The sequence below is a fragment of the Nelusetta ayraudi genome, unplaced genomic scaffold (genome assembly GCF_046127955.1).
Source record: "Nelusetta ayraudi isolate G7.1 ecotype Tasmania unplaced genomic scaffold, CSIRO-AGI_Nayr_v1 ptg000188l, whole genome shotgun sequence".
NCBI lineage: Eukaryota > Metazoa > Chordata > Actinopteri > Tetraodontiformes > Monacanthidae > Nelusetta > Nelusetta ayraudi.
Genome location: NW_027466237.1, coordinates 72,184 through 95,000, shown reverse-complemented (window position 1 = coordinate 95,000; position 22,817 = coordinate 72,184). Strand labels below are relative to the sequence as shown.

The window sequence follows — 22,817 nt, the reverse complement described above, 5'->3', positions numbered from 1 at the left end:
TGGCCAACCCCGGAAGTGACGTTTTCATAGCATCAAGCTAACCCTTGGTTCGCCAGCTAACGTGGTGTTGGATGTTCAAATCAGTAAAAACCCTGCGTTAAAAACTGAAACGTGAAATTTCAACACTTAAATTTATACGCTGTGTCTTTGCCAGTAGGTGGCGCTAATTTCAGCCGACTTCCCAGGATCCCAGGATGCTTTGAAGCAGCACGCAAAGCATCCTGGGGTACAGAAGGAGGTGAAGGATAGTAGCGGTGCAGCCTTGGAATGGGCTGACAGTAGGACACATTCCGAGGGTGCATCTGGAGCGTCCTTCTGACTGTTGGGAATTGGGAGGAGCCTTCACGCAGTGCTGTGACGCAACTTCCTTTCAAATGCAGCTTTCCAAGGATGCAGAGCCTGAATTGAGACACAGCCGTTGAGTTGGCTGAGAGAAGATGTGCAAGACATTCAGGAAGTGACACTGTTGTGTGTGTGTGTGTGCGTGTGTGTGTGTGTGCAGTTTGCGGTGGACGGCATCCAGCTGGAGACGGAAGGTGAGTGAGAAGATCCGCTGCCGTCCTCTCTGGAAACCTCTCCCACGTTTGGCCTCAGGCGAAGCGTCGGGAGGAGCTGCGTCTCTCTCTGAGCAGGTGTCGCTCGCCGCCCCCTGCAGGTGCGGAGCGGAACAGCCTGGAGAAGGTGTGCCTGCGGGCGTCGGAGCTGATCAGCTGCGAGTGGTGCAGCCTGCGCAAGCTGCCCGTGCTCTTCTTCCAGACCAGCGAGGAGGAGTGCGTCCGCCTGCGCACGCAGCTGCACATGAGCAGGGAGGAGGGCGGCCAGTGGTACGACTGCAGCGGAGACCGTGAGTCAGCAGCGGCCAGTCAGCTCCGCCCCCCCCCCCTCCCCCACTCCCTTCTCTCCCCAATTCCTGCTCCTCTTCTACCTGTCCACTCTCCACCTCCCCCAGCTCCTCCTCTGCCTCCTCCTGCCCCTCTTCCTTCTCCTCCTCCTCCTCCTCCTCTCACCTCCTCTCCCCCCGCCTTATCCTCCTTCTTTTCATCCTCCTCCACCTCTTCCTCCTCTTCCACCTCCACCCCCTGCTCTTCCTCCTCCTCCTCCCCTTTGCCCCCCTTCTTTTCCTCCTTCTCCTCCTCCCCTTCTCACTCCCTCCTCCTCCCCCTCCGCCTTATCCTCCCTCTTTTCCTCTTCCTTCTGCTCTTCATTATCTCACCTCCTCTTCATCCTCCCCCCTCCGCCCCTCTCACCTCTTCCTCCTCCTCTCACCTTCTCCTCCTCTTCCTTCACCTCCTCCTCTGCCTCCTCTACCTCCCCCTCCGTCCTCTCCTCCTTTACCTCCTCTTCCACCTCCACCCCCCCCGCTACTTCTCCTCCTCACTCCTGCTCCTCCTCCTGCTCCTCCTCAGAGTCTGATGAGAAGTTCATCGTGCTGATCTTTGAGAACGGGCTGGTGGAGAAGGAGAAGAGCATCCTGGCCGACATCCTGAGTGAGATCGGGCGTGGCAACAACCTGAGCGACTTCCCCACCCAGCTGTCCTTCGACGAGGCCAACCTGAGGCTGGTCAACTACAACAAGGCCTCCAAGCAGAAGGAGGAGAAGGTGGGCGGGGCCTCCAGGGGGAGCCAGTGCACACGACATTAATCTCACGTCTTGACGTCTGTTGGCGGCTCTCGTCTCTTCTTGCCGATTGGCCCCCTGACGACTCGCCGACTCCTCCCCCTCCCTGAAGGTGAAGCCTCCACAGACTCCGGCCGGCTCCTCCCACGGCTGCAGGGTGGGCGCGGCGGCGGCGGCGAGCATGGCGACCCGCAGCAGGATGGCGACGCGGCAGCAGGCGGGCAGCCCTCTGTACGAGGACGAGCAGGACCAGGACATGACGGACCTCCAGCCCACCTTCTCTGGGCCCGTCGTCAAGTGAGGAGGGCCAGGGTCAGGGGTCAGGGGTCAGTGGGGTTGGGCGGTGTGTTCGGGGTCCTCACGGTGCCGCGCTCCTCCCTCCCCCCAGGTTGATGGTGTACCCGCCCCCTCCGGCCAAAGGAGGCATCTCGGTCACCAACGAGGACCTGCACTGCCTCAACGACGGAGAGTTCCTCAACGACGTCATCATCGACTTCTATTTAAAGTGAGCCGCCTACCGCCGTCTCATTGGTCGGGGCTGTCCCGGAGGTCGTGTGACCTTGGCTGACCTCACTGTGTGTGTTGACCCCCGTGCAGATATTTAGTTTTGGAGAAGCTGAGGAAGGAGGACGCCCAGAAGATCCACGTCTTCAGCTCCTTCTTCTACAAGAGGCTGAACCAGCGGGAGCGCCGCAACCTCCCCGACGCCACCAACCTGCCGTGAGTCCCGCCCCCCCCGCCACACCACTTCTTCACCTCCACCTCCCACTGCTCAGCTCTGTGTCTTCTGCTCCTCCTCAGGATCCAGAAACGGAAGCACAACCGGGTGAAGACGTGGACGAGGCACGTCGACCTTTTCCAGAAGGACTTCATCTTCGTCCCCATCAACGAGTCGTGAGTGGCTGCTGGGAGGTCCTGCTTCCTGCTTCTACTTCTCCAACTTCCTGCTGTCATCTCTCCAACTTCCTGCTGTCATCTCTCCAACTTCCTGCTGTCATCTCTCCTGCTTCCTGCTGCCCAGCCTTCCAGACCTGTTGCTCTCTGACTTTCCATCCTGCTGACCTCTGAACCTTCCTGATCTTCTCTGTTTTCCAGACTTGATGTTCTCTTCCTTGTCTCTTCCACCTCCTTCTCTCTCCACCACCCGCCCCTCCCACCACCTCCTCAGGGCTCACTGGTACCTGGCCGTCATCTGCTTCCCGGGCCTCAAAGGTCCAATCATTGAGAAGAACCCCCTGTGCCCCGCCCCCTTCCCCGAGGCCCCTCCCCCAGAGGAGCAGCTGCCGGACCACTGCCGCCCCCTGTCTCCACCAGAGGGCGACGGCCTGGACGTCTCCTCGGGGGGGGACCCGCCCCCTGCGGTCTGCGAGGCGGCGGTGGCGGCGGAGGGCGGGGCTAACGGTCAGACGTCCTTCACAGAGGGAAGCCTGGAGATGTGCGGCGCTCCCTCGGGGTCGGGAGGTGTCCAGGCGGAGGCGGAGCCACAGTTCACCAGTCAGTAGCTGCTCCTGCTGCGTGTATTTTTGTATATTTGTAAAACTTGTGTTGAACTGTCACCCGACACTTTTGCCATGTGACTTTACCTGACGAATGAAAACGTTTGAATCTTCGAGTCCTGCTGCGCCTGCTGCGCCTGCCGCTCACCTGTGCAGGTGTGTCTCACCCGTGTGCGCCCCCTGCAGGCGAGCTGCACAGGATCAGCGTCTGCTACCGATCGGCCCGGCCCGACGACGGAGGCTCCGCCTTCTCCGACGACCAGAGCTCCTGTCAGGTGAGCGCGCCGCCGCTGTGCTCCAGGGAGCTACAGGAAGTGATGATGATGATGATGATGATGATGATGTCATCGATTAATGTTTTTCTCTCCTGCAGGACGACTGCAGCGAGGACGGGACGCTGGCCGACGACGGCCCGGCTGCCGACGCCGCCGCCGCCCTGGCCACCAAACACACCATCTGCAGACAGTGAGTGAGCGCAGTACTGCCGGCCGGCCAGCAGGCAGCAGCACCTCCTCCTCCTCCTCCTCCTTCTCCTCCTTCTCTCACTGTTGATGTGCTGCGTCTCCTTCCTCAGGCCTTGTATCCTGATCATGGACTCGCTGAGGGGGCCGGCCCGCTCCGCCGTGGTCAAGACGCTCAGAGAGTGAGTGGCACTTTGTCCTGCAGACAGTGAACACACCACCACCATCATCATCATCATCATCATCATCATCATCATCATCATCATTTCGCAAAAGAACATGTAGCACTTCCCATCATGCATTGTAACTCCCGTAAAGCATCAGGTGGTGTCAGCCAATCAGAAGCCGCGGAATATAAAACTCTTCTCTGGGGATTTTCTGGCCTTTATACATATATATATATATATATATATATATATATATATTTTTTTTTTTCCAGTCCAGAAATCTCCAATAGAAAGATTTTTTAAGTTTCGGGTCAAAGGTCGTCCTGTCAGCTGTTTTTACAGGGGTTTCTTTTTGTATTCTGCTCTAATTGGGGAAAATGCTTTTGGTGCCGTATTGGGTTCATGGCTGCAGTACCCCCAGTGGCCACTGGGAAAAATTGCAGCACTGCCACATTGCCAGTCTGGTTTCCAGCTGTGATAATAATCCATCCATGGTGTGACTGCTGCTGCTGCTCCTGCAGGTACCTGGAGGTGGAGTGGGAGGTGCGGAAGGGCTCCCAGTGCAGCTTCGGCAAGGAGGTGATGAAGGGCTCCAGCCCTCGAGTGCCTCAGCAGGACAACTTCAGCGACTGCGGGGTCTACGTCCTGCAGTACGTGGAGAGCTTCTTCGAGGTGAGCCAGCAGGGGGCAGCACTGGGAAACGGGAAATGTGAAACTGCGACGTAGGGCTGTGCGATTAATTGATTTTAAATTGAAATCCGATTTTTTTTTTTTTGTTGTTGTTGTTATTTTGTCGTAACGATGTGAAATAGAGGAAAATCGATTTTATGATTTTCCTCTATTTCATGCTTCCGGGTTGGTGCCTCTTGGGTACTGTAGTCACTCTTTGCACTCTGTTGAATGCAAATTTGCCCAATGTGGGATAAGTAAAGACCCTCTTCTTCTCCTCCCCCCCCCACCACCAGAACCCCGTCCCCAGCTTCCACCTGCCGCTCAACCTCTCCGACTGGTTCCCACAGCAGCGCATGAAGACCAAGCGCGAGGAGATCAAGGAGCTCATCCTGGAGATCCAGCGGCAGCAGCAGCAGCAGCAGCAGCAGCAGCAGCAGGAGGTGGAGCGGAGGGAGGAGCCTGAGCGGCTCCAGGCTCCGCCCACCGCCGGCCCCGGCTCCGCCTCCTCCCCCTCCGAGGAGCTCGACATCCAAGAGACTTGCTGCGGGTCGTCCGCATGGTCGCCCACCGCCCCCTGAAGCCCCGCCCCTCCCCTCCCCCCAGCACCACCAGGTTGACTGGTCTCAGACTCGAGTCCCCCCCCTCCCCCCGCCCCACCCACTCCCCTCCATCGACCCCTCCTCCCTCCACGCGGACGTCACTCACCTTTAACTTTGTATGGAAATAAATCTAAAGTGTAAATATTTGGCCGCTGCCTTTGTAATGAACCTTTTTCTCAAGCGGCTCTGTTAAGTTATCCAGACCTTTCCGCCAGCAGGAGGCGCCGCCCTCGCCTCCTCCTGCTGCTGCACGGTTCACGTTCTCTGGTTTCCTTAAGTTGTGTCTGAGGAGGACGGAGGGCGCCGCCCTAGAGGCCCGGGAGGGTCACTGTGGCGGCGGCGGCGGCGCTCGTTCACTGCTTGTTGTGTCTCATCATGTGGAAACATTAAAAAAAAAAAATGAAAACCACTGTGGTTGCAGAGGAAGCTCGTTTCCTATTGGTTGTCATTGACGGTGGCTCCGCCCACTCAGGTTTCAGTCTTTTGAGTTGCTGCTCAGTGTATTAAAGAAAAATGCATTTTAATGGAGATTTTGGGATGTGCATCCAGCAGACGAGAAGATCGACGCTCCTGCTGCATCACAGCAAGCTCGTCTTTTACCCACAATGCAACACTGTCAATATTTCACATCGAGGCTCAGACTCTTCCGACTCTTCTGATTCCTCCGACTCTCCCGACTCTTTTTCTTCTGACTCAACAAACTTCACCATCAGCTGTTTAAATCCTGGTTAAAAACTTCACGTCTGTCTGTCTGTCTTCTCTCAAACAGTAGGGGGCGCCAGATGTCTGTCCATCCGTCTGTATGTTGACTACGGAGCAGAACTTAATTGTTCCGCCAGGGGGAAACAGAGTTTCTGCTCCTGTCCAGCAGCAGCAGCAGCAGCTCCAGCTCCAGCTCCAGTATTAATAGCCCAGGTCTGAATCAACAAGTGGCCACAGTAAGAATATTTATTACTGTCTCCTAGTTTATTTTTTGCCTCGCTGAGCACCCTGGAGGATTTTATTCCAGCAAATTTAAACAGTCTGTGTTTGGTTTGAGTGTGAGGAGGAGGAGGAGGAGTAGTAGTTGCTGCTGCTGCTGCTGCTGCTTCAGGAGAAGCTGATAGTTCAGCTGTCAGTGGTTAGTTAAAGCCTCAGTGGAGCTGAGAGTTTAAATATAGAGCTGCAGCTCAGCGCTGACCACTGGCTGGTGGGAGGAGGAGGAGGAGCAGCAGCAGCAGGAGGAGGTCCAACATCCAGTGGTGAGGAGACCAGACCGCAGGAGACACCAGAGGAGGACGGAGCTTCACACTGCAGCTGCTGAGGAAGGAGAACCGGCTGAAGGAGCAGGAGGAGAACCTGGAGGAGGTGATGCTGCAGGCCGGCAGGTGGAGACCACGTCAACCACCTGTGGAGGAAGTGGTGGAGCAGCTGTAGGAGCAGGTAGGACAGGAAGTGACATCACTAACAGCTGCTGCTGCTCCAGCTTAATGTCAGGAAAGGACCAGGATGGAGCAGAACATCAGCTCCCTGCCGGGCCTCCAGTTCCAGAGACCCTGACTGGGTCCTGGTCCTGGTCCAGCTGCTGTTCCCTGATGCTGTGCGTTTGTTACCAGGCAGAGTCTGAGGGGTCAGAGGTCGCGGTGATCTCAGCAGATGATGGTGTTGTGAAGGATCTCGCAGATCTCACGTGGTTGTGGTCATCCTTTAAAAATAACCTCTTCTAACTGTCCAAACATCCCAGTCTCCGCCCTACCCAGACTCTCCGCGGGTCACATGAACATCATCGTGATGGTCATGTGACTTGAAAGCTGTGAGTGGGAAGCTCGTTGTCGACAGATTCCTCTGGTTTTCACCTCTCCGACGGACAGAAGGGAGGGGGCGTGGCTTGCGTGGATCAGGATCTGCTCTGGGATGGGTTGCTCTGGTCTGCTGGTGATGTCGGCAAACCTCCAGTGACCGCAGATAAAGACGAGAAGCGTGACGTGCTCCTGCTAAATCAGCTCAGCTAGTTTGCTTTACATAACAGTGGCTGCTGTTGCCAATGACAATGACAGAAAGGAGACACCGTGTGGTTCCACCAGCTGATGACATCATAACAAACCACCCCCGACCCCACCCCCGGGACTCAGACTGGGTACATTAGACCTTTGACCTTTGTAGAGACACGTCCAGAATCCTGGCTGAAACGCCAGAGCAGCCGGCGAGCTAGCTGACCAACTTAGCTTGAAGCTAGCCCTCAGCTAGCCCACCGACTTAGCCTGATGCTAGCCCTCAGCTAGCTGCAACAGCCTGCTAGCTCCCCCCACAGCTCAGACCTGGAGGTCACTTGTTGATTTTTGGAAGCACTCCCCCCACCCCCACCCCCTCACCACCCCCTCCCGCCCCTCCCACAGGGTTTATGAGGGAAGTGACCTCATGCCGATTCCATCCCAGAGTCATGTGACGGCGGGGAGTGATGTCATCGCTGTGGAGCAGCGGCCGCTGATTAGAGGCTCGACGAGAAGCCCATAAATCCTCCAGCGCCAGTGTCATGGTCCAGGGATGTGGAGGTGTGAAGGAGGAGGAGGTCTGGAGGTGGATCTTCTGAAGACACCTGCTCCTGCACCCCCCCGCCACTCTTCACTACACAGAAGATCGAGTTTCATCCCATGTTGTGATCTCACCGACCGCTCATCCAGGGAAACGTGGAGGAGCTTGAATCATCATCATCAGGTTTTGCAGTCAGTGGGTAATGAACATGAATTTAGAAGCTCTGAAGGAGGTCATGTGACACTAACGCTGCCGGACAGGGAGATGATGTCAGTCTGCTGCTGCTCCTCTCAGACCAGTGGGCCTCCTTTTATAGTCATTCACCTCAGAGTTCAGGAGAGGAGGAGGAGGATGCCGTGGGGAGGTCTTGTTGTCTAGGAGGAAGAGCAGCAGCAGCAGCAGCAGTCACTGCAGATCAACATGGAGTCTATAAAAGCAGCGTCGCACATTCTGATGGACCGTCGTCACGGACACGTGACCCCACATGACCCCACGTGACCCCTGCTGTTTGTTTCCCGCTGCCCAGGGAGGATCGAGTGACGCCGCTGGAGTTTCCCTCCGACGGCGGCGGCGTTTTTAAAATTTCACAACACAAAAATAGCCGCCAAGTTTGTAAATAGAGGCTGAGGGCGAGCGAGAGAGAGAGGAGAGAGAGAGAGAGAGAGAGAGAGAGGAGTCGCCTGGACCTGAGGGAGTTCCTCACCATGGCTGACTCCTTCCAGAGGAGGTGGGGCAAACGGTGAGACTCCGCCTCCTCTGGGAGGAGTCAGCCTCAGCTTAGTCCAGGTGGGCCGGAGCTCAAACCTCATCACGTCTCCAGAAATATCCCTTCACCTCCTCCTCCTCCTGCTTCTTCTCCTCCACCTCCACTCCTCCTCCTTCCCCTCTTCCCGCTCCTCCTTTTCTTCCTCCTTCTTATCCTCATCCTCCACCTTCTCCTCCTCCTTCCCCTCCTTTTCCTCCACTGTCTCCTCCTCCTGCTTCTCCTCCTCCTCCACCTCCTCCAGTTGATCCTCGAGCCTGAACTTTATTCACCTGCTGCTGCGAGTCTCTGGTCACAAACCCTCTCGTCCTCGACCACAAAACCAACTGATCTCCAGCAGCCCAAAATACAGCAGCAGCAGCGGCGGCAGCAGCAGCAGCAGCAGCAGCAGCAGCAGCGGCAGCGGCAGCAGCAGCAGCAGCAGCAGCAGCGGCAGCAGCAGCGGCAGCAGCAGCAGCAGCAGCAGCAGTCGGGACTATTTATGGTGCTTTTTTTTTTATCAGAAAAAAGTGAATTCTAATAACAGGTCGGAGCCGTTTGCCACCGAAAATTACAAGGACTGGTACGTGGTCACACTGGTGGGATGACGTTCCTGCGTGGGCGGAGCCTGATGGGACCAGTCAAGACCAGTCCTGCTCCTCAGACTCTCACACGGGGAGGGCAACGTGTGTTTTTGCGGTTAGAAATCTCCAAGAAGACAGATTTAAGATCCATACGTCCCTCCTGAGAAGCTCCAAACTCACACTGTTCTCAGCCAATCAGGAGAAGGCAGAGAGGCGGAGCTGCTGCAGTTGTGTCTCCTCAGGAGAAGAAGAAGAAGGGCGGAGAGCTGGAGGGTTTTTCTCTGCTGCTGATTGGCTGACAGGACACACTGCAGTCAGCCTGATTTAGTGACCTCGGTGACCTCTGACCTCTGTGAAAGCATTCGGACCACCGTGTCAACAATCTCTTTTATTTCAGTTTCCAAAAACACATTTTCGACCTCCAACTTCTCTCCTGTCTCAGGTGAACCATGAGATCCAAGAGCTGCAGCCTGGAGGGGTGTGGCCAGGAGCCCAGAGAGGAGGGGGAGGAGGCGGAGGAGGCGGAGGAGGAGGTGACAAACAGGAAGTCCAGCGAGGTCCAGCGAGAGGAGGACGACGGGAAGTCGAAGGCGGAGCTACCTGAGCCGTCCAGGAAGCAGCTGCTGCACCTGCTGGGAGTCATGGAGGGAGAAGTTCAGGTAGCGACTCCCCACCAACACCTGGGCTCCGCCCCCTTTCCTCAGCACTGCAGCGCTGCTGATCACAGCGAGCCGTGTAGCGCTGCTGCCACCTGCAGGTCGGGGGCAGATTAATCTGGATCTGTTAGATTAACTGCAATTCACCAAAGGTCATCAGTGTGTTTGTTTGTCACTTGATCACCTGGTGTCACATGGTCACATGGTCACCTGGTAACTTATGACTGTAGAGTGAGGGGAATGGCTCCCCCTGCTGGTGTGGCTGACCAACACATTCATTCACATTTTTTTTCAACATTTTATTTATTTTACCGTTTCATTCGATACTTCTTCTTTTTAATTTCATTGTACTCAAATTCCTGTGTGTGCGTTCAGGCCAGGGAGGACATCATCCTGCTGCTGAGGTCGGACCGGGCCGCTCCGGAGACCCTGGAGGCCCAGTACGGTTCTTCGGTGCCCACCAGAGTCCTGCAGGCCCTGCAGAGGGACGGCGGCCTGCTGGGCTGCAGCAGCCGGGGCGGTGGCCGCCGCCATCGGCAGCAGCAGCAGCAGGACGTGTACGAGAAGCCCATGGCTGAGGTGAAGCTCCACCCTGCTGCTGTTTGCTCCACAGTGAAGCCTCGCAGGAGGAGGAGTCAGGCTGAAGAACCTCCAGGACGTCCAGGAGGTTCTGCATATATGCATTTATGTACATGAATATATGTGTATATGCATATTTCATAAACATCAAGAACAGAAAATAATGGAGAAGGAGACTTATCATCCACTAGGGGGCGCCCTACACAGCCTAGATAGGTTCTCTGATGTTGCTCCGTTTGTTTTATTCACAATTGGCTTCTTTTTGTCGGCAAAGTGAGAGAATGAACCTGATTGGGTTTCTCTCTGGAATGTTCCGGATGGGAGGGAGGTGTCAAAAACAACCAATCACAACACAATTCCTTCAGCATTATGATATTTTTTACTGTGGAACAACAAGCTTACAAAGTTTCCTGTTGCTCGTAGAGGACAAGACACAGTTTGTTTTTTTTTGTTGCTTCTCCTCCGCCCCTCCGCCCGCCCGCTGCAGCTGGAGCGGCTGGAGCAGCAGCAGACGGAGACGTACCGGCGGATGCTGGAGCAGCTGCTGCTGTCTGAGAAGTGCCACCGCCGCACCGTCCTGCAGCTGGACGGCGAGAAGCGGCGGCACGCCGACTTCATGAGCAAGAGCGACGACTTCACCAACCTGCTGGAGCAGGACCGCGAGAGGTGGGTGGAGCTGGTGGTCAGGGGTCAGGGGTCAGAGGTCAACGCCCTCTCCCAGACTCCTCCGGAAACGTCTCAAAAGCTGTTTGAAGGTTGATGAAAATCACAGCCAGCCATGTAGTGCTGCTGCCACCTGCAGGTCACATGGTCACCAGGTCACCAGGTCACATGGTCACCTGGTCACATGGTGAAATGGTGACATGGTCAAATGGTGACATGGTCGCATGGTTACATGGTCAAACGGTGACCTTGTCACCTGGTCGCATGGTCACCTGGTCACCTGGTGAGGCCTTCTGGGCTCTGACCTCGGTCATCCACTGCTGCGGTGGGATGAGGCAGGAGCTGATCTTCCTGTTGCCCTCGGCCAGTGGCGGAGCTTCCGGCCTCTTCTGGAGCTTCTCCTCGTCGTTGCTCGCCGCCGCCACCCTCGCCGTCTTCTTCCTGAGTCTGAAGCGGCTCAAGAAGGTCTTGAAGAACCTGGGGAGGGCGCTGGACTCCTGTGGTGGAGGCCTGATGACCTGCCGGTGCAGGATGTCTAGGATGACGGAGTCGATGTGGGCCTCGCTCCTCAGCAGTGAGAAGAGAACCATCTCCGGTGAGGCTGAGGTCCCACACAGCACCTTGTGGATGATCTTGTTGAGGTTCTTGAAGGACCTCGGGGTGATGTGGAAGTCTTGAGCCTGGACTCTGGGCCACAGCTTGTCAAAGATGCGGAGGACAACGGGGGACATGTTTTCAGGCACCATGTTGAGGTCCAGGTAGACGTGCTGGACGATCTTCTCGATGAAGAACTTGACGCACATCTTGTTCCTTTCCATCTGCTCAGCATGGGACCTCTCTGCTGCAAGCCTCTTCTCTGCTGCAGCAACCTTCTCCTCCTCCTCCTTCTTCATCTCCTCCTCCTTCTCTTCCTCAGCCTCCGTCTCCTCCTCAGCATCCTTCTCCTCCTCTGCCTGGTTCTCCTCCAGATCTTTCTCTCCATCCTCCTTGTCCACGTCGTCCATCTCGGCCGTGTCCTCTGTCTCTGCTGTGTCCTTTTCTGGGTCCTCGGGCTCCTCGGGCTCCTCAGGCTCGTCGTACCCCGTGGCCTCCTCCTCCTTCAGGGGCACAAGCGGTGGCAGCAGGTCCAGTTTTGGTATCTTCACCCTCCTGCTGATCCTGCAGACCTCTGAGCGGAGCCACCAACCCGTCAGCTCCACGAAGGTCCAGACTCTGCCTCGGATGTCGGCGTAGACGTTGGCGTGGAACTCTGGGACGCGCAGGTCCCTCCAGAACTTCCTTCCCAGGATGTAGTCGGAAGGGACGGCCAGCAGGTGGCAGTAGATCATTCCGCTGAGCTCCTCGGTGAAGAGCCTCCGTTGGCTGCTGGGAACCTGGTTGAAGATCAGCAGCAGGCTGTCGCCATGGCCGCTCACCTGGATGGGCGTCTCCACCGAGGAGCTGCTGCTGCTGCTGCTGCTGCTGCTGCTGCCCAGCTGAGGAGCTCCTCCTCCTGCTCGTCCTTCTGTTCCTCGAGGGTGTCGTCTCCTCAGCTGCTCCACCAGCCGGTGGAGGAGAACCCTGGCCAGCTGCTCCCCCAGACACCTCTGGATCCTCTTCCTCACCTTCTTCACCGGCCGCTTCTTCTTCTTCTGCTTCTTCTTCTTCTGCTCCAGCAGGGCCAGCAGGCCGTCGCACAGCCTCCCCACCTCCAGAGTGGCCTCGGCCTGCAGGGGGCGCCGAGCTCCTCCGGGCAGCTCCTTTAGGAGGGGCAGAAGCAGGTCACTGAGAACCGTCCGCACGTCTTCCTGCAGCGTCCGCAGGGCGGCGCTCTTGATGGTGGCGTCGACCTCTGACCCCGGGCCAGAGGAGAGGCAGGAGTGGCAGCCGCCGCAGGAGGCCAACATCTCCACCTCCTCTTGCTCCTCCTCTATCACTTCCTCCTCCTCCTCCCTCACCTTGTCAACTCTGACTGGATGGCACTTGTTGATTCTGCCGCCAAACTTCCTGAGCACCTTGGCGAGCAGGTGGAGGGCGGCGCCCAGGTCGGCCACGCCCACGCTGCACGGGGAAGCCGCGGAGGCGTCGCAGAAGTAGGCGTCGACGTTGAGCCTGACCTCTGATTGGATGAGCTGGGCCAGGCCCCTCAGGCTGGGCTGGTCCAGCGCCTGAGGCGCCTCCAGGGCCTCGGCCAGGGCCTGCAGCAGCGCCTCCTCCAGGCTGGACAGCAGCTTGCGCTTGGCCAGCGGGGAGCTGGCGCTCCTGATGGTGGCCAGCAGGGCGGCGCTGACCGAGGAGATGATGTCCAGGAGGAGCTCGGCCAGGAGCACCCTGCTGCCTTCACACGGTGCGCCTCCTCCTGCTGCTTCTCCTGCTCCTCCTGCCTCCAGGCTGCTCCACGGCGCCCCCTTCAGACTCCTGCAGGCGTCCGCCACCAGTGGCCCGACGCTACTGCTCAGCTTCAGCTCCATTCAGGCTCCGCCCAGTGCTGCCGGATCGCGGCACCGCCACCGGAGGCCGCTGGTGCTCTGTAATTGCTTCGCTCCTGTAGTTTTTTTCATTGTAGCGTGTTTGCTGTGCGGCGGTTAGAATGTGTGCGACTCTTTAAAGTGCCACTGTTCCGAACTTTATTCATATTAAAGACATTAAAGACGCTGAAGTAGGCAGAGGTGAGGCAGGAGGGCCCTCCCACTCCCCCCAGTGGCCGAAATATGTCACCACACTGGGTCTAAAATTAAGTCAATAAAATATTTTCCATTGAAATATGTCAAGAATGTTTTAAATACTGAAACAAAATAAAACTTTTGAATTTATTGAAGTGTGTGTGTGTGTGTGTGTGTGTGTGTGTGTGTGTGTGTGTGTGTGTGTGTGTGTGTGTGTGTGTGTCTGTGTGTGTGTTAGACCTTCTCAAAGTCCTCCACAGGTGTCTAGCTGTCGTTCTGGAGTTCTCACAGTGTTTTTTTTTTGTTGCTCCGTCCATCTGGAGGTCGGCCGTCTAACTTCTCCTCCACCAATGTGTCTCGTCCTCAGACTCAAGAAGCTGCTGGAGCTGGAGAAGACCAACCAGGCTCGTGAGGACCAGGAGCACCGCAGGAAGCTGGACAAGCTGAGAGCCGAGCTGCTGAAGCTCCAGGCCCTGGCCGTCATCCTGCTGGACGAGAGGCAGCTACACCTTCACCAGATCCACCAGCAGAGCCAGAAGGTCCAGGACCTGGACCGGGAGCTGCAGGAGCGAGAGCAGAGGCTGGCAGGGGCGGCCGCTTCCGCCCAGGAGGACGGCCAGAAGGTCCTGGCGCTGGAGGCAGAGCTGGAGCAGCGAGCGGCCGACTTCACTCGGCAGCAGGAGGAAATGAGCGGCAGGCTGGCCGAGGAGGAGCTCCAGAGCCGCCAGCTGAGGATGAAGATGGCTGCACTGACACAGCAGGTGGAGGAGCTGCAGCAGAGCAACCAGCTGCTGCGAGCGTCAGAGGAGGAGCTGCGGGAGCTGAGGGAGAAGATGAGACAAGGGGAACGCGGGAGCTCCTTCCTCAGTGCGCAGCTGGAGAAGCTGAGGAAGAAGGTGGTAGAGATGGAGGGCCAGGACGAGGAGATCTCCAAGACGGAGACTCAGTGCAGGGAGCTGAGGAGGAAGCTGCAGGAGGAGGAGAACCACGGCCAGGAGCTGAGGCTGCAGGTGGAGCAGATGCAGGGCAGGATGGCCGAGCTGGAGAAGCTGCAAGGAGCCTTCAGCCGCAGTAGAACAGAGAGTAGCGAGCTGAGAGCACAACTGGAGAAGGAGAAAGATCTGGTCAGAGGTCTGTCCGGGGAGCTGGACGCCATGAAGAGCAGCGTCAAACTGCTGGAGAACTCTGGCTTCAACCTGGAAAAGGCAGAAGTGGCCCTCAAGGACCAGCTGATGAAGATGAAGTCCCTCACCATCCTCCTGGCAGATGAGAGGAAGAAGGTGGCAGAGAGACTCAGACTTGAGGAGCAGAGGAGCCTCGAGCTGAGCAAAATGCTGGAGGAGGAGCAGGCCAAGGTCACCGAGGTCACGGAGAAGCTGATCGACGAGAGCAAGAAGCTCCTCAGGGTCAAGTCAGAGGCGGAGGTCCAGGTGACCTCGCTGGTCAAGGAGAAGGATGAGCTGAGGAGCAAACTGGCTGCTGAGGAGGAGAAGAACCAGCAGCTGAGCGCCGAGATCGGAGACATGAAGGTCAGAGTGGAACTTCTGGAGGAGGAGGAGGAGGAAGTGAAGAAGGAAAAGGAGGAGAAGGACAACAAGGTCCAGGAGCTGACGCTGGAGGTGGAGAGGCTGAGGAGCAGGCTGGAGCAGCTGCAGGTGGTGGAAGGAGACCTGATGAAGACGGAGGACCAGTACGACGTCCTACAGGAGAAGTTCAGGAGGGAGCAGGACAAGGCCGACGCCCTCAGTAGGACCCTGGAGGAGATGAGGAGTCAGGCGGCGAGGAGCAAGGCGGCGGAGAGGAGTGAGATCTCGGCATCGGAGGCGGCGCTGAGGATCCGCTGCAAGCTGGAGGAGGTCCGGACCAGGGAACTGCAGCTGGACGTTCAGGCGCTGAGGGAGAAGATCCAGCAGCTGATGCACCAGGAGGAGCAGCTGCAGGCTGACCACACCCTCCTCCAGCAGAGGCTCCGGGAGGAGGAGCAGAGGAGGAGGAGGAGCAGCCATGAGGTGGAGGAGCTCCGCCAGGAGCTGGAGGCCAGCAGGCGCCTGGCTCGCACCTTCAGGCCCCATGGCGGCAGGATGTCCTCCGTCCCCGTGGCCTCCACGGCCGTCCAGACAGAGCCGGAGGAGGGCGAGGTGGGCGAGGAGCAGTCGGCAGCAGGGTTCATCCTCAGGTCGCTCCTGGAGGAGCAGCACCTGATGAGGAACCTCAGGAGGCAGGAGGTCAGGAGGTCGGAGAACCTCCCCTCCTGGACGCCCTGGCTGGGGGGGAGGAGGGAGAAGGAGGGCGTGGCTCTGGGGGCGCGGAGCCTGGGCGAGCCGCTGAGGATCCGGGTGACCCCTGACCCCAGGAGCAGCAGGGCCACCCTGGAGATCAGCGGTGCTGCGGCAGCCCACGACTTCTTCTCCTCCGCCACCATCGTCCCCACCCTGGGCCTCCAGCAGCCCCGCATCACCATCCGCCCCTCAGCCTCTGCCATGCCCACCGGGCCACCCGTGGGCGGAGCCAAGTCCCCCGTCACCGTCACCGCCCTGTCCAGGGCCAGGAGTCCAGCAGGGGGCGCCAACACCGCCTCCTGCCGGGGTTCTCCGCTGTCCGTCATCACTGTCAGCGCTGCACCTGTGGCTGAGGCCCCGCCCCCAACCCAACCTCGCCCCACCCTCGTCTCCGTGACTCCGCCCCCTGCCAACAGGAAGTTGGACGGCGGCCGGAGCAACATCATCACCACGGACGACAACAAGATCCACATCCAGCTGGGCTGCCAGTACAAGAGGCCGGCACCAGAGGAGGCCGCCGCTGGCTGCAGTTCCTCCCAGGGCAGCAAGGGGGTGCCGTCGGTCCGCTCGCCACGCCGCCCGGCGCCGGGCAAAATGACCAGCAGCTTGACCATCACGCCCATCGCCTCGGCACCAGGCAGGCCCACGCAGACTCTGGTGAGAAGTCCCTGGGGAGCTAGCGCCCCCTAGAGGCAAGATGGTGCAGTGCAGCGCAGCTGAGTGCTGAGTCACTTTGAGTTTCTAGCACTGATTTCATTGGTGGTGCAGTCATTCAGCCAGGATGTTAGTTCTATACTTCCAGTTAATCTGATTAATCCAGTTAATCCTGAATTAATCTGCCAATTCGTGTTTTCTATCTTCTTCTCAAGTGTTGCTTCCTCTGTGTTTTCCAGCCCAGCGCTGACCTGCTGACCTCTCGGACCTCCTCCGTGTCCCCCTCCTCTTCCTCCTCGTCTTCCTCCTCCTCGTCCTCCCCCACCTCCCCCACCTCCTTGCCCTCCTCTTCCTCCTCCAGCACCTCCTTCTCCCGGGTCCCCGTGTCCCGAGGCGTGAAGCCCGGCTGCCAGGCGGTGGTGGGTGTGTCCACGGTGACCAGGTTGGAGTCCCACGGCGAGAGTCGCTCCATGAAGATCGAACTGAGGAGGTCGAAGGTGTGTAGCTCCGCCCCCCTGGTGGGAGGAAAGAGCTGAGAGGATGGTGGTGCTGTCCCAGTGGGTCCCAAACGTCCCCTGATGCCATCAAGACAGGAAATACTTCCAGTAGGGGTCGCTGTGTTGACGCTGCGCAGGCTTTGTTTTTGTTTTGTTTGTTTTTTTTAAAACACAGATTCTCTCTGCACGAGTCACCGTTGCGCTTCCACCAACTACATCCTGCAGGTGGCGCTCATCACTTCCAACTCCTGCTCTGACGTCTGCTGCCTTTGAATTCACTGAAAAATGTGTCACTTGTCAAACTGCTTGGTGCCTGATACGTGATCATTTGTTTCACTGGCGCTAAAATAATAATAAAAGCTATTCATCTTGTGGTAGAGCAGCCCGGCTTGGTAGCCGTTGCTGGTGTGGAGAGACGTAAATGAGGGAAAATGAAATGTATTTATGATTAACTGAACAAAAACAGAGGAAATACTGTGAAGTGAAATACGGTAGACAAGACAAGTGGAAGTTGAAAAATGGAATGGAATAAAGAATCAGAGTCGCTTTCAAGTACTGAACGGAATTCTCCGGATCGGATGATTGCGGCGCTGTCGCTTGGAAATATGAAAACGGGTTGAATGATTTGGACCCTGAGAATTCTGGACCTTCAGTCAGGTGAGAGGAGGGACCTGAGGGGAGACACGGCGAACGCTCCATGAACGCTGACTATATAACGCTGATCTGTATAAATGAAGCTAACTATTCACTGCTAACATTTATTAAGCATTATGAATAAATTATTATTAAATCCAAGACCAGTAGAGTGAAAAAACAGTTTTTTTTATCCTACTGCTGTGATCCAGTTAAATGCTGCCAACTTCCACCTCTGCAATATTGAAATGTGACACTGCCCAGTGTTCTCTGTCTACAACACAATTACAATAACAATCTGTGCAATCTTTGTGTCTGCGTATGGGTGATTTTTTTTTTTTTTTTTTAATTGCTGCTTTTATTACTCTTATTATTTTTTAGTGTCTATTTAGTAGGTTCTACTGCGGCGATGTTTGGCACTTAAATTTCGTTGTCAACCTTGAGAATGACAATAAAGTTTCTATCCTATTCTATTCCAGAAAGCGTACAGTTTAACTCGACAGCATGAAGGCATCAGTCGCCAGCCAGCACGTGCTTGATGACGTCGCAGTGCGTCAGTTACGTTCGTCCTGTTTGTAAACTTCCGGGTAGAGCTGTCGCAGGTTAGCCTCGGAGCTAGGCGTGAGCTAGCCGTCCGCTCGCTAATGTGTCCTGTCGTATCGCTGTAAAAAAAAAGAAAGAACTAAACGTCAAGTATTGATAAATAATCGCTCGGACGTTTAATTATTATTTTTTTTAAATCGACGTCGTCACATGTTCGCGCCGGTTTGATCCAGTTTAACTTGGGAGTGTTGCGGCGGTGCCAGCAGTCATGATGGCGTCGAGCTACAACGCCAAAGACGAGGACGGACACATCACAGTGTCCGGGCCCGGTGGCGGCGGCGGCCTGCGGAGCAAGAAGCCCGAGAACACGGCCTTCAAGCAGCAGCGGCTGCCCGCCTGGCAGCCCATCCTCACCGCCGGAACCGTGCTGCCCGCCTTCTTCATCATCGGCCTCATCTTCATCCCTATCGGCATCGGCCTCTACGTCACGTCCAACAACATCAAGGAGTTCGAGGTAAGTGACGTCACCGGACAGGTATTGACGGTACCGGACTGGTACCACACCTGGGTTCTCTCTAGAACCGGTCCCAGGGGTGGTAAACCCAGCAGCAGTGCTCCCGGAAGTTCGCCAAACATCCTAACAGCTGTTGTGGTTCAGCTCAGGCCGCTCGCACCAAACTCCCTCCGTTTATTGTCCAATTCACTTTAAACGACGGTGTCCGTCCACTTAATTCTTTCTGTAAATTAATTTAAGCAGTTCTGTAATAAGTGCGTCCTACTGAATTTATCGGCCAAACTATTATTTATAATGACTTTTGATTTGTCTGTAGAAATGCTCTAAAACATCGCCGAACAATACTAGAAAGGGCTAAAATATCAACGTTTTAAATTTCACTCTCTTGTCTTGTCGCTCTTGAACAAGAGATTTTCATCTCAATGGTTATTTTTTTTTTTTACTTGGTTAAATAAAGGATTTTGATTGATCTAGAATCGGGATCAATAAAAATCAAGCATTTAAATCAAGATTAAGAATTTAATTGATTAAATTCAATTCACCTGTAGATACTGTGATGGTCATAATAAACCTAGGCAAAGTTTTTTTTTTTGACCCATTAGAAGCCAACCTAAAGTCTGAGGATGAATGTTTTTCTGTAGGTTCTCAGGAAAAGAAAATTGCTGCTTATCGATGAATCGTTAATCGATTGATAAGCTCAAGCACCTGGCGATGAATGAATGAATCGATGATTTGCATCCCTAATCTAGAATCGATGTCCAGGTCACCCGGCAGTATATTGTCACATCCTTCAGGTTGTTCTTGTTGGCTCCTCCCACTCCCAGGTGGACTACACAGGTGTGGAGCTGTCCAGTCCCTGCTTCAACTGCTCGCAGAACTTCAGCTGGAACAGCACGTGGTCCTGCGGCTGCTCCATCCCCTTCCACCTGGACCACTCCTACGAGGTGCGAGCACCATTTCCGACCCTCCGCCGCTCGCCTTCGCTGTAGAGTAGCGTGACTGACCCGTGGTTCTGCTGGTTCTGACCCGCAGGGCAGCGTCTTCATGTACTACGGCCTCTCCAACTTCTACCAGAACCACCGGCGCTACGTCAAGTCGCGTGACGACAGTCAGCTGAACGGAGACACCGCCTCCCTCATGGTATCTGGGTTGACCTCTGACCTGCGGGTGACCCCTGCTGTTCTCCGCTGACCTCTCCCTGTCTCCCCCTGCAGAATCCCAGTAAGGAGTGCGCCCCCTACGACTACCACGACACCAAGCCCATCGCGCCGTGCGGCGCCATCGCCAACAGCATGTTCAACGGTGAGGTCACGCCCTGCCCCCTGCCCACCTGACCTTTCACCCCCAGGCTGCCTCATCAGGTGTGCTGCTGTTTGCTTCCAGACACGCTGGAGCTGTTTTACAACGACCCCAACGGCACCAAGGTCCCCGTCCAGCTGAGCAAGACCGGCATCGCCTGGTGGACCGACAAACACGTCAAGTTCAGGAACCCCGGCGCCAACCTGACCGCCGCCTTCCAGGGTAACGAGAAGTTGTAGCTGCAGTACCGCACATGGCCACCGGGTGCTGGTGGCTTCAGGACGCGTTGGCTGCGTCCCATTCAGTCTCTGATCATCAGGGAATGACCTTCTTCTTCTTCTTCTTCTTCTTCTTCTTCTTCTTCCTCTTCAGGAACGACCAAGCCGCTCAACTGGCGCCGGTCCGTCGACGACCTGGACTCGGCGGCCGACAACAACGGCTTCATCAACGAGGACTTCATCGTGTGGATGCGCACGGCGGCCCTGCCCACCTTCCGGAAGCTCTACCGCATCATCAACAGGAGCAGCAACATGGTGCCCACGCTGCCCCGGGGCAACTACACGCTGGAGGTCGTCTACAGTATCCTGATCAGAAGTTGTAGCTGCAGTGCCGCACATGGCCACCAGGGGGCCGGTGGCTAAACTATCCAATATATGAATTAATTTATGCATATATTTGCATTTTCCGTTGCAAGTTCATATTATACTGAAGGTCTTCTCACATTTAAAAAAAAAACAAAAAAAAACAACGCTCGCCTTCTCTACCTGTGGGTCAACACGAGCGCAATGCATGATGGGAGATACTGCTGTTCACTCAGGATTCAGGACTATTTGGTGGGTGAGGGTGTGTGTGTGTGTGCCTGGTCCTTGACCCCCTGACCCCCCCCAGACTACCCGGTGCGCAGCTTCGAGGGCAGGAAGCGGATGATCCTGAGCACCATCTCCTGGATGGGCGGCAAGAACCCCTTTCTGGGCATCGCCTACATCACCGTGGGCTCCGTCTGCTTCTTCCTGGGCGTCGTGCTGCTCATCATCCACCACAAGTGTGGCAACCGCAGCAGCAGCGCCGACATCTCCAACTGAGCTGCTCCACCTCCACCTCCAGCTTCCACCTCCACCTCCAGCACCACCCCCAGCACCAGCTCCACCTCCAGTTCCACCTCCAGTTCCACCTCCACCTCCAGCCTCCATCTCCAGCCTCCACCTCCAGCTCCGCCCCCGTTGGTCATGTGACTCAGCCGTCTCAGGGGTGTTGGTGCTCAGTGTGTGACGGTTCCTCTCTGTGGTGGCAGCTGAACCTCCAGCTCTTCCCTCAGACTGCTGTGTCACATGACCTGCTGTGTCACATGACCTGCTGTGTCACATGACCTGCTGTCAAACTATTTATTATTTTTTTCCCCATCACTGTTTTTTTCTCTCTGTCGGGACCAAAACACGGCGCTGCAGCGCCTCCTGCAGGACACATCCAGACACAACACTGGTTCTTTGTGATTTTATTCCCCCCTTCAAACCGCTGAGTCAGTGCTAGCCCCGCCCACAGCGCCGCCTGATTGGTTAGTGTCGTCGTCGTCGTCATCGTTGTGGCTGCTGAGGCTCAGTTTTCTGTGCTGACGGTCGCCGGGGTCTCTGTGTGACGGAGGACAGAAGAGTTGTCGGCTCCTCTGGCCTCCTGCCGTGTGACCTCTGACCTTTTAGTTTTTGCTCCTGTGTAAACTATGCCGTGTTGGTGGAAAGCCGGCTGAATGAAGTCAGACAGTTTGAAAGGAAGCTGTGTGGCCGCGGCTCCGCTGGTGGGGGAGGGCTGTGTTCAGGTGCGTTCAGGGGCGGTCGGCCACCTCGGCTCTGGAGCTGCGACGCCAGCGTGACGGCGGAGCTGCGTGAGCAGTTCGTCTTTGTGCCTCGTTTTAACTCCTGCTCACTTTCAAAGCTTCAAAAAAGAAAAAGGAAAAAAAAAACACAGAGGGGATCAGAAAACTGTTTGTACAGATGAATATTTTATTTTGTGTGTGTTTAATTTGGACTTTGAAGGAAAGTGTGTGTGTGTGTGTGTGTGTGTGTGTGTGTGTGTGTGTGTGTGTGTGTGTGTCGAAAGCTGATGTTTGCACACCTAAAGGGCTTTGATCGCTCGACCTGCTTCATTTACTGTCGTTCACATCTGGAAGCAGCAGCACCACTGAATCTGAGTCAGTGGGATTCAGTCTGATTCAGTGGGATTCGGTTCCTCTGGAGTCAGTGAGTGCGATGCTACGGTTGTGTTTTGGTGGCGGTTGGTGACTGATTTCTTCTTCTTTTTTTTTAATATGTGTGTGAATCGCTAATGATGGAAACTGTTGCTTCCAGTCAATCTTAACATGCACAAGGTGTCGGCGCCCACTTCACTTCCTGCTGTGTTTCCAAGCGCCACACGAGACAAAGATGCTGAACATGCTGCATGTTTCAAACGTGCCGTGGACTCCAGACGGTTCATCAGCACCTTCTGACCTGCACTCACTGACTTTTGAATTACTGGGAATCAATTTTATTTTCATCATTTTTTCTTTTTCCGGTAAAGAATTACCGCTGCACCTGTGCTTTATTGTTGCTTCTGAAGGAATAAATCTAAACATCCAAACCAAACCCTGCAACTTGTTGTGTCTCATTGGTGGACGGCGTAAAGGCAGACAGCAGAAAGTATCTGAGCACAGGCAACCAAAGCAATCTGTTTCATCTCCGCTGTTATAATGTTGTCTTGTGTAATCTTATTCTCATTTTTTAAAAATTCATTTATTTTTATTTCCTATACTGGAAATTATGAATTTATATTACTCTTTAGCTATATTTGCACATTCTATTTTTATAATTAGTTATTTATTCTGTTTTTTTTTTTGTTTTTTTTACACTCGGTTCCATCTCATGTTTTTTTTTTTTTTTTTTTACATGTGTTGAAATGACAAATAAAGTTTCAAAATGAAAAAAAAAATTCAACATAATGTTAATTGGGCCAAGATGTCATTTAATATTAACGTTGAA

At 55.5% G+C, this 22,817-nt stretch overlaps 3 protein-coding genes across 6 annotated transcripts in view; all 3 read left to right on the top strand.

The window, feature by feature from the left end:
- The window catches only part of senp6a (SUMO specific peptidase 6a), an 11,728-nt gene extending 6,309 nt beyond the window's left edge, over positions 1-5,419 (top strand). For 2 of the 3 annotated variants that reach the window (XM_076015382.1, XM_076015380.1), the window contains exons 11-23: positions 503-536; positions 656-844; positions 1,407-1,600; positions 1,731-1,915; positions 2,007-2,123; positions 2,216-2,338; positions 2,420-2,512; positions 2,787-3,112; positions 3,271-3,389; positions 3,488-3,579; positions 3,689-3,757; positions 4,264-4,414; positions 4,708-5,419. In XM_076015382.1, coding sequence (XP_075871497.1) covers positions 503-536; positions 656-844; positions 1,407-1,600; positions 1,731-1,915; positions 2,007-2,123; positions 2,216-2,338; positions 2,420-2,512; positions 2,787-3,112; positions 3,271-3,389; positions 3,488-3,579; positions 3,689-3,757; positions 4,264-4,414; positions 4,708-4,992 — 1,977 coding nt within the window. In that variant the 3' untranslated portion in view covers positions 4,993-5,419. The remainder of the gene's footprint in view (positions 1-502; positions 537-655; positions 845-1,406; positions 1,601-1,730; positions 1,916-2,006; positions 2,124-2,215; positions 2,339-2,419; positions 2,513-2,786; positions 3,113-3,270; positions 3,390-3,487; positions 3,580-3,688; positions 3,758-4,263; positions 4,415-4,707) is intronic. The other variant, XM_076015383.1, reaches the window with a different exon arrangement.
- Positions 5,420-5,551: 132 nt separating this feature from the next.
- LOC142881236 (filamin-A-interacting protein 1-like) lies at positions 5,552-17,070 on the top strand. Its single transcript, XM_076015379.1, has 6 exons — positions 5,552-6,435; positions 9,293-9,509; positions 9,882-10,085; positions 10,573-10,751; positions 13,758-16,326; positions 16,563-17,070. The coding sequence occupies exons 2-6, from the start codon at positions 9,300-9,302 to the stop codon at positions 16,857-16,859; spliced, it is 3,459 nt and encodes a 1,152-aa protein (XP_075871494.1). The 5' UTR covers positions 5,552-6,435; positions 9,293-9,299; the 3' UTR covers positions 16,860-17,070.
- A 953-nt stretch (positions 17,071-18,023) lies between these two features.
- Positions 18,024-22,103, top strand: LOC142881240 (cell cycle control protein 50A-like). 2 transcript variants are annotated; one of them, XR_012925535.1, is made up of 8 exons: positions 18,024-18,510; positions 19,335-19,454; positions 19,543-19,650; positions 19,725-19,812; positions 19,894-20,031; positions 20,182-20,388; positions 20,698-20,961; positions 20,993-22,103. XR_012925535.1 is itself a non-coding variant. In XM_076015391.1 (7 exons), the coding sequence occupies exons 1-7, from the start codon at positions 18,265-18,267 to the stop codon at positions 20,889-20,891; spliced, it is 1,101 nt and encodes a 366-aa protein (XP_075871506.1). In that variant the 5' UTR covers positions 18,024-18,264; the 3' UTR covers positions 20,892-22,103. The 2 variants fall into 2 exon arrangements, 1 of the variants encoding a protein (XP_075871506.1); XM_076015391.1 differs by having other exon boundaries at positions 20,698-22,103.
- The last annotated feature ends 714 nt before the right edge of the window (positions 22,104-22,817 follow it).

What these genes read in the sequence shown, in the direction of transcription:
- LOC142881236 (XM_076015379.1), top strand. Translation starts at nt 9,300, where the DNA reads ATGAGATCCAAGAGCTGCAGCCTGGAGGGGTGTGGCCAGGAGCCCAGA. An exon ending in ACGAGAAGCCCATGGCTGAG is followed by an intron (nt 10,086 to 10,572) that starts GTGAAGCTCCAC and finishes CGCCCGCTGCAG; the next exon opens with CTGGAGCGGCTGGAGCAGCA. An exon ending in GCAGGCCCACGCAGACTCTG is followed by an intron (nt 16,327 to 16,562) that starts GTGAGAAGTCCC and finishes TGTGTTTTCCAG; the next exon opens with CCCAGCGCTGACCTGCTGAC.
- LOC142881240 (XM_076015391.1), top strand. Translation starts at nt 18,265, where the DNA reads ATGATGGCGTCGAGCTACAACGCCAAAGACGAGGACGGACACATCACA. An exon ending in CGCCAACAGCATGTTCAACG is followed by an intron (nt 19,813 to 19,893) that starts GTGAGGTCACGC and finishes GTTTGCTTCCAG; the next exon opens with ACACGCTGGAGCTGTTTTAC. An exon ending in CCTGACCGCCGCCTTCCAGG is followed by an intron (nt 20,032 to 20,181) that starts GTAACGAGAAGT and finishes CTTCCTCTTCAG; the next exon opens with GAACGACCAAGCCGCTCAAC.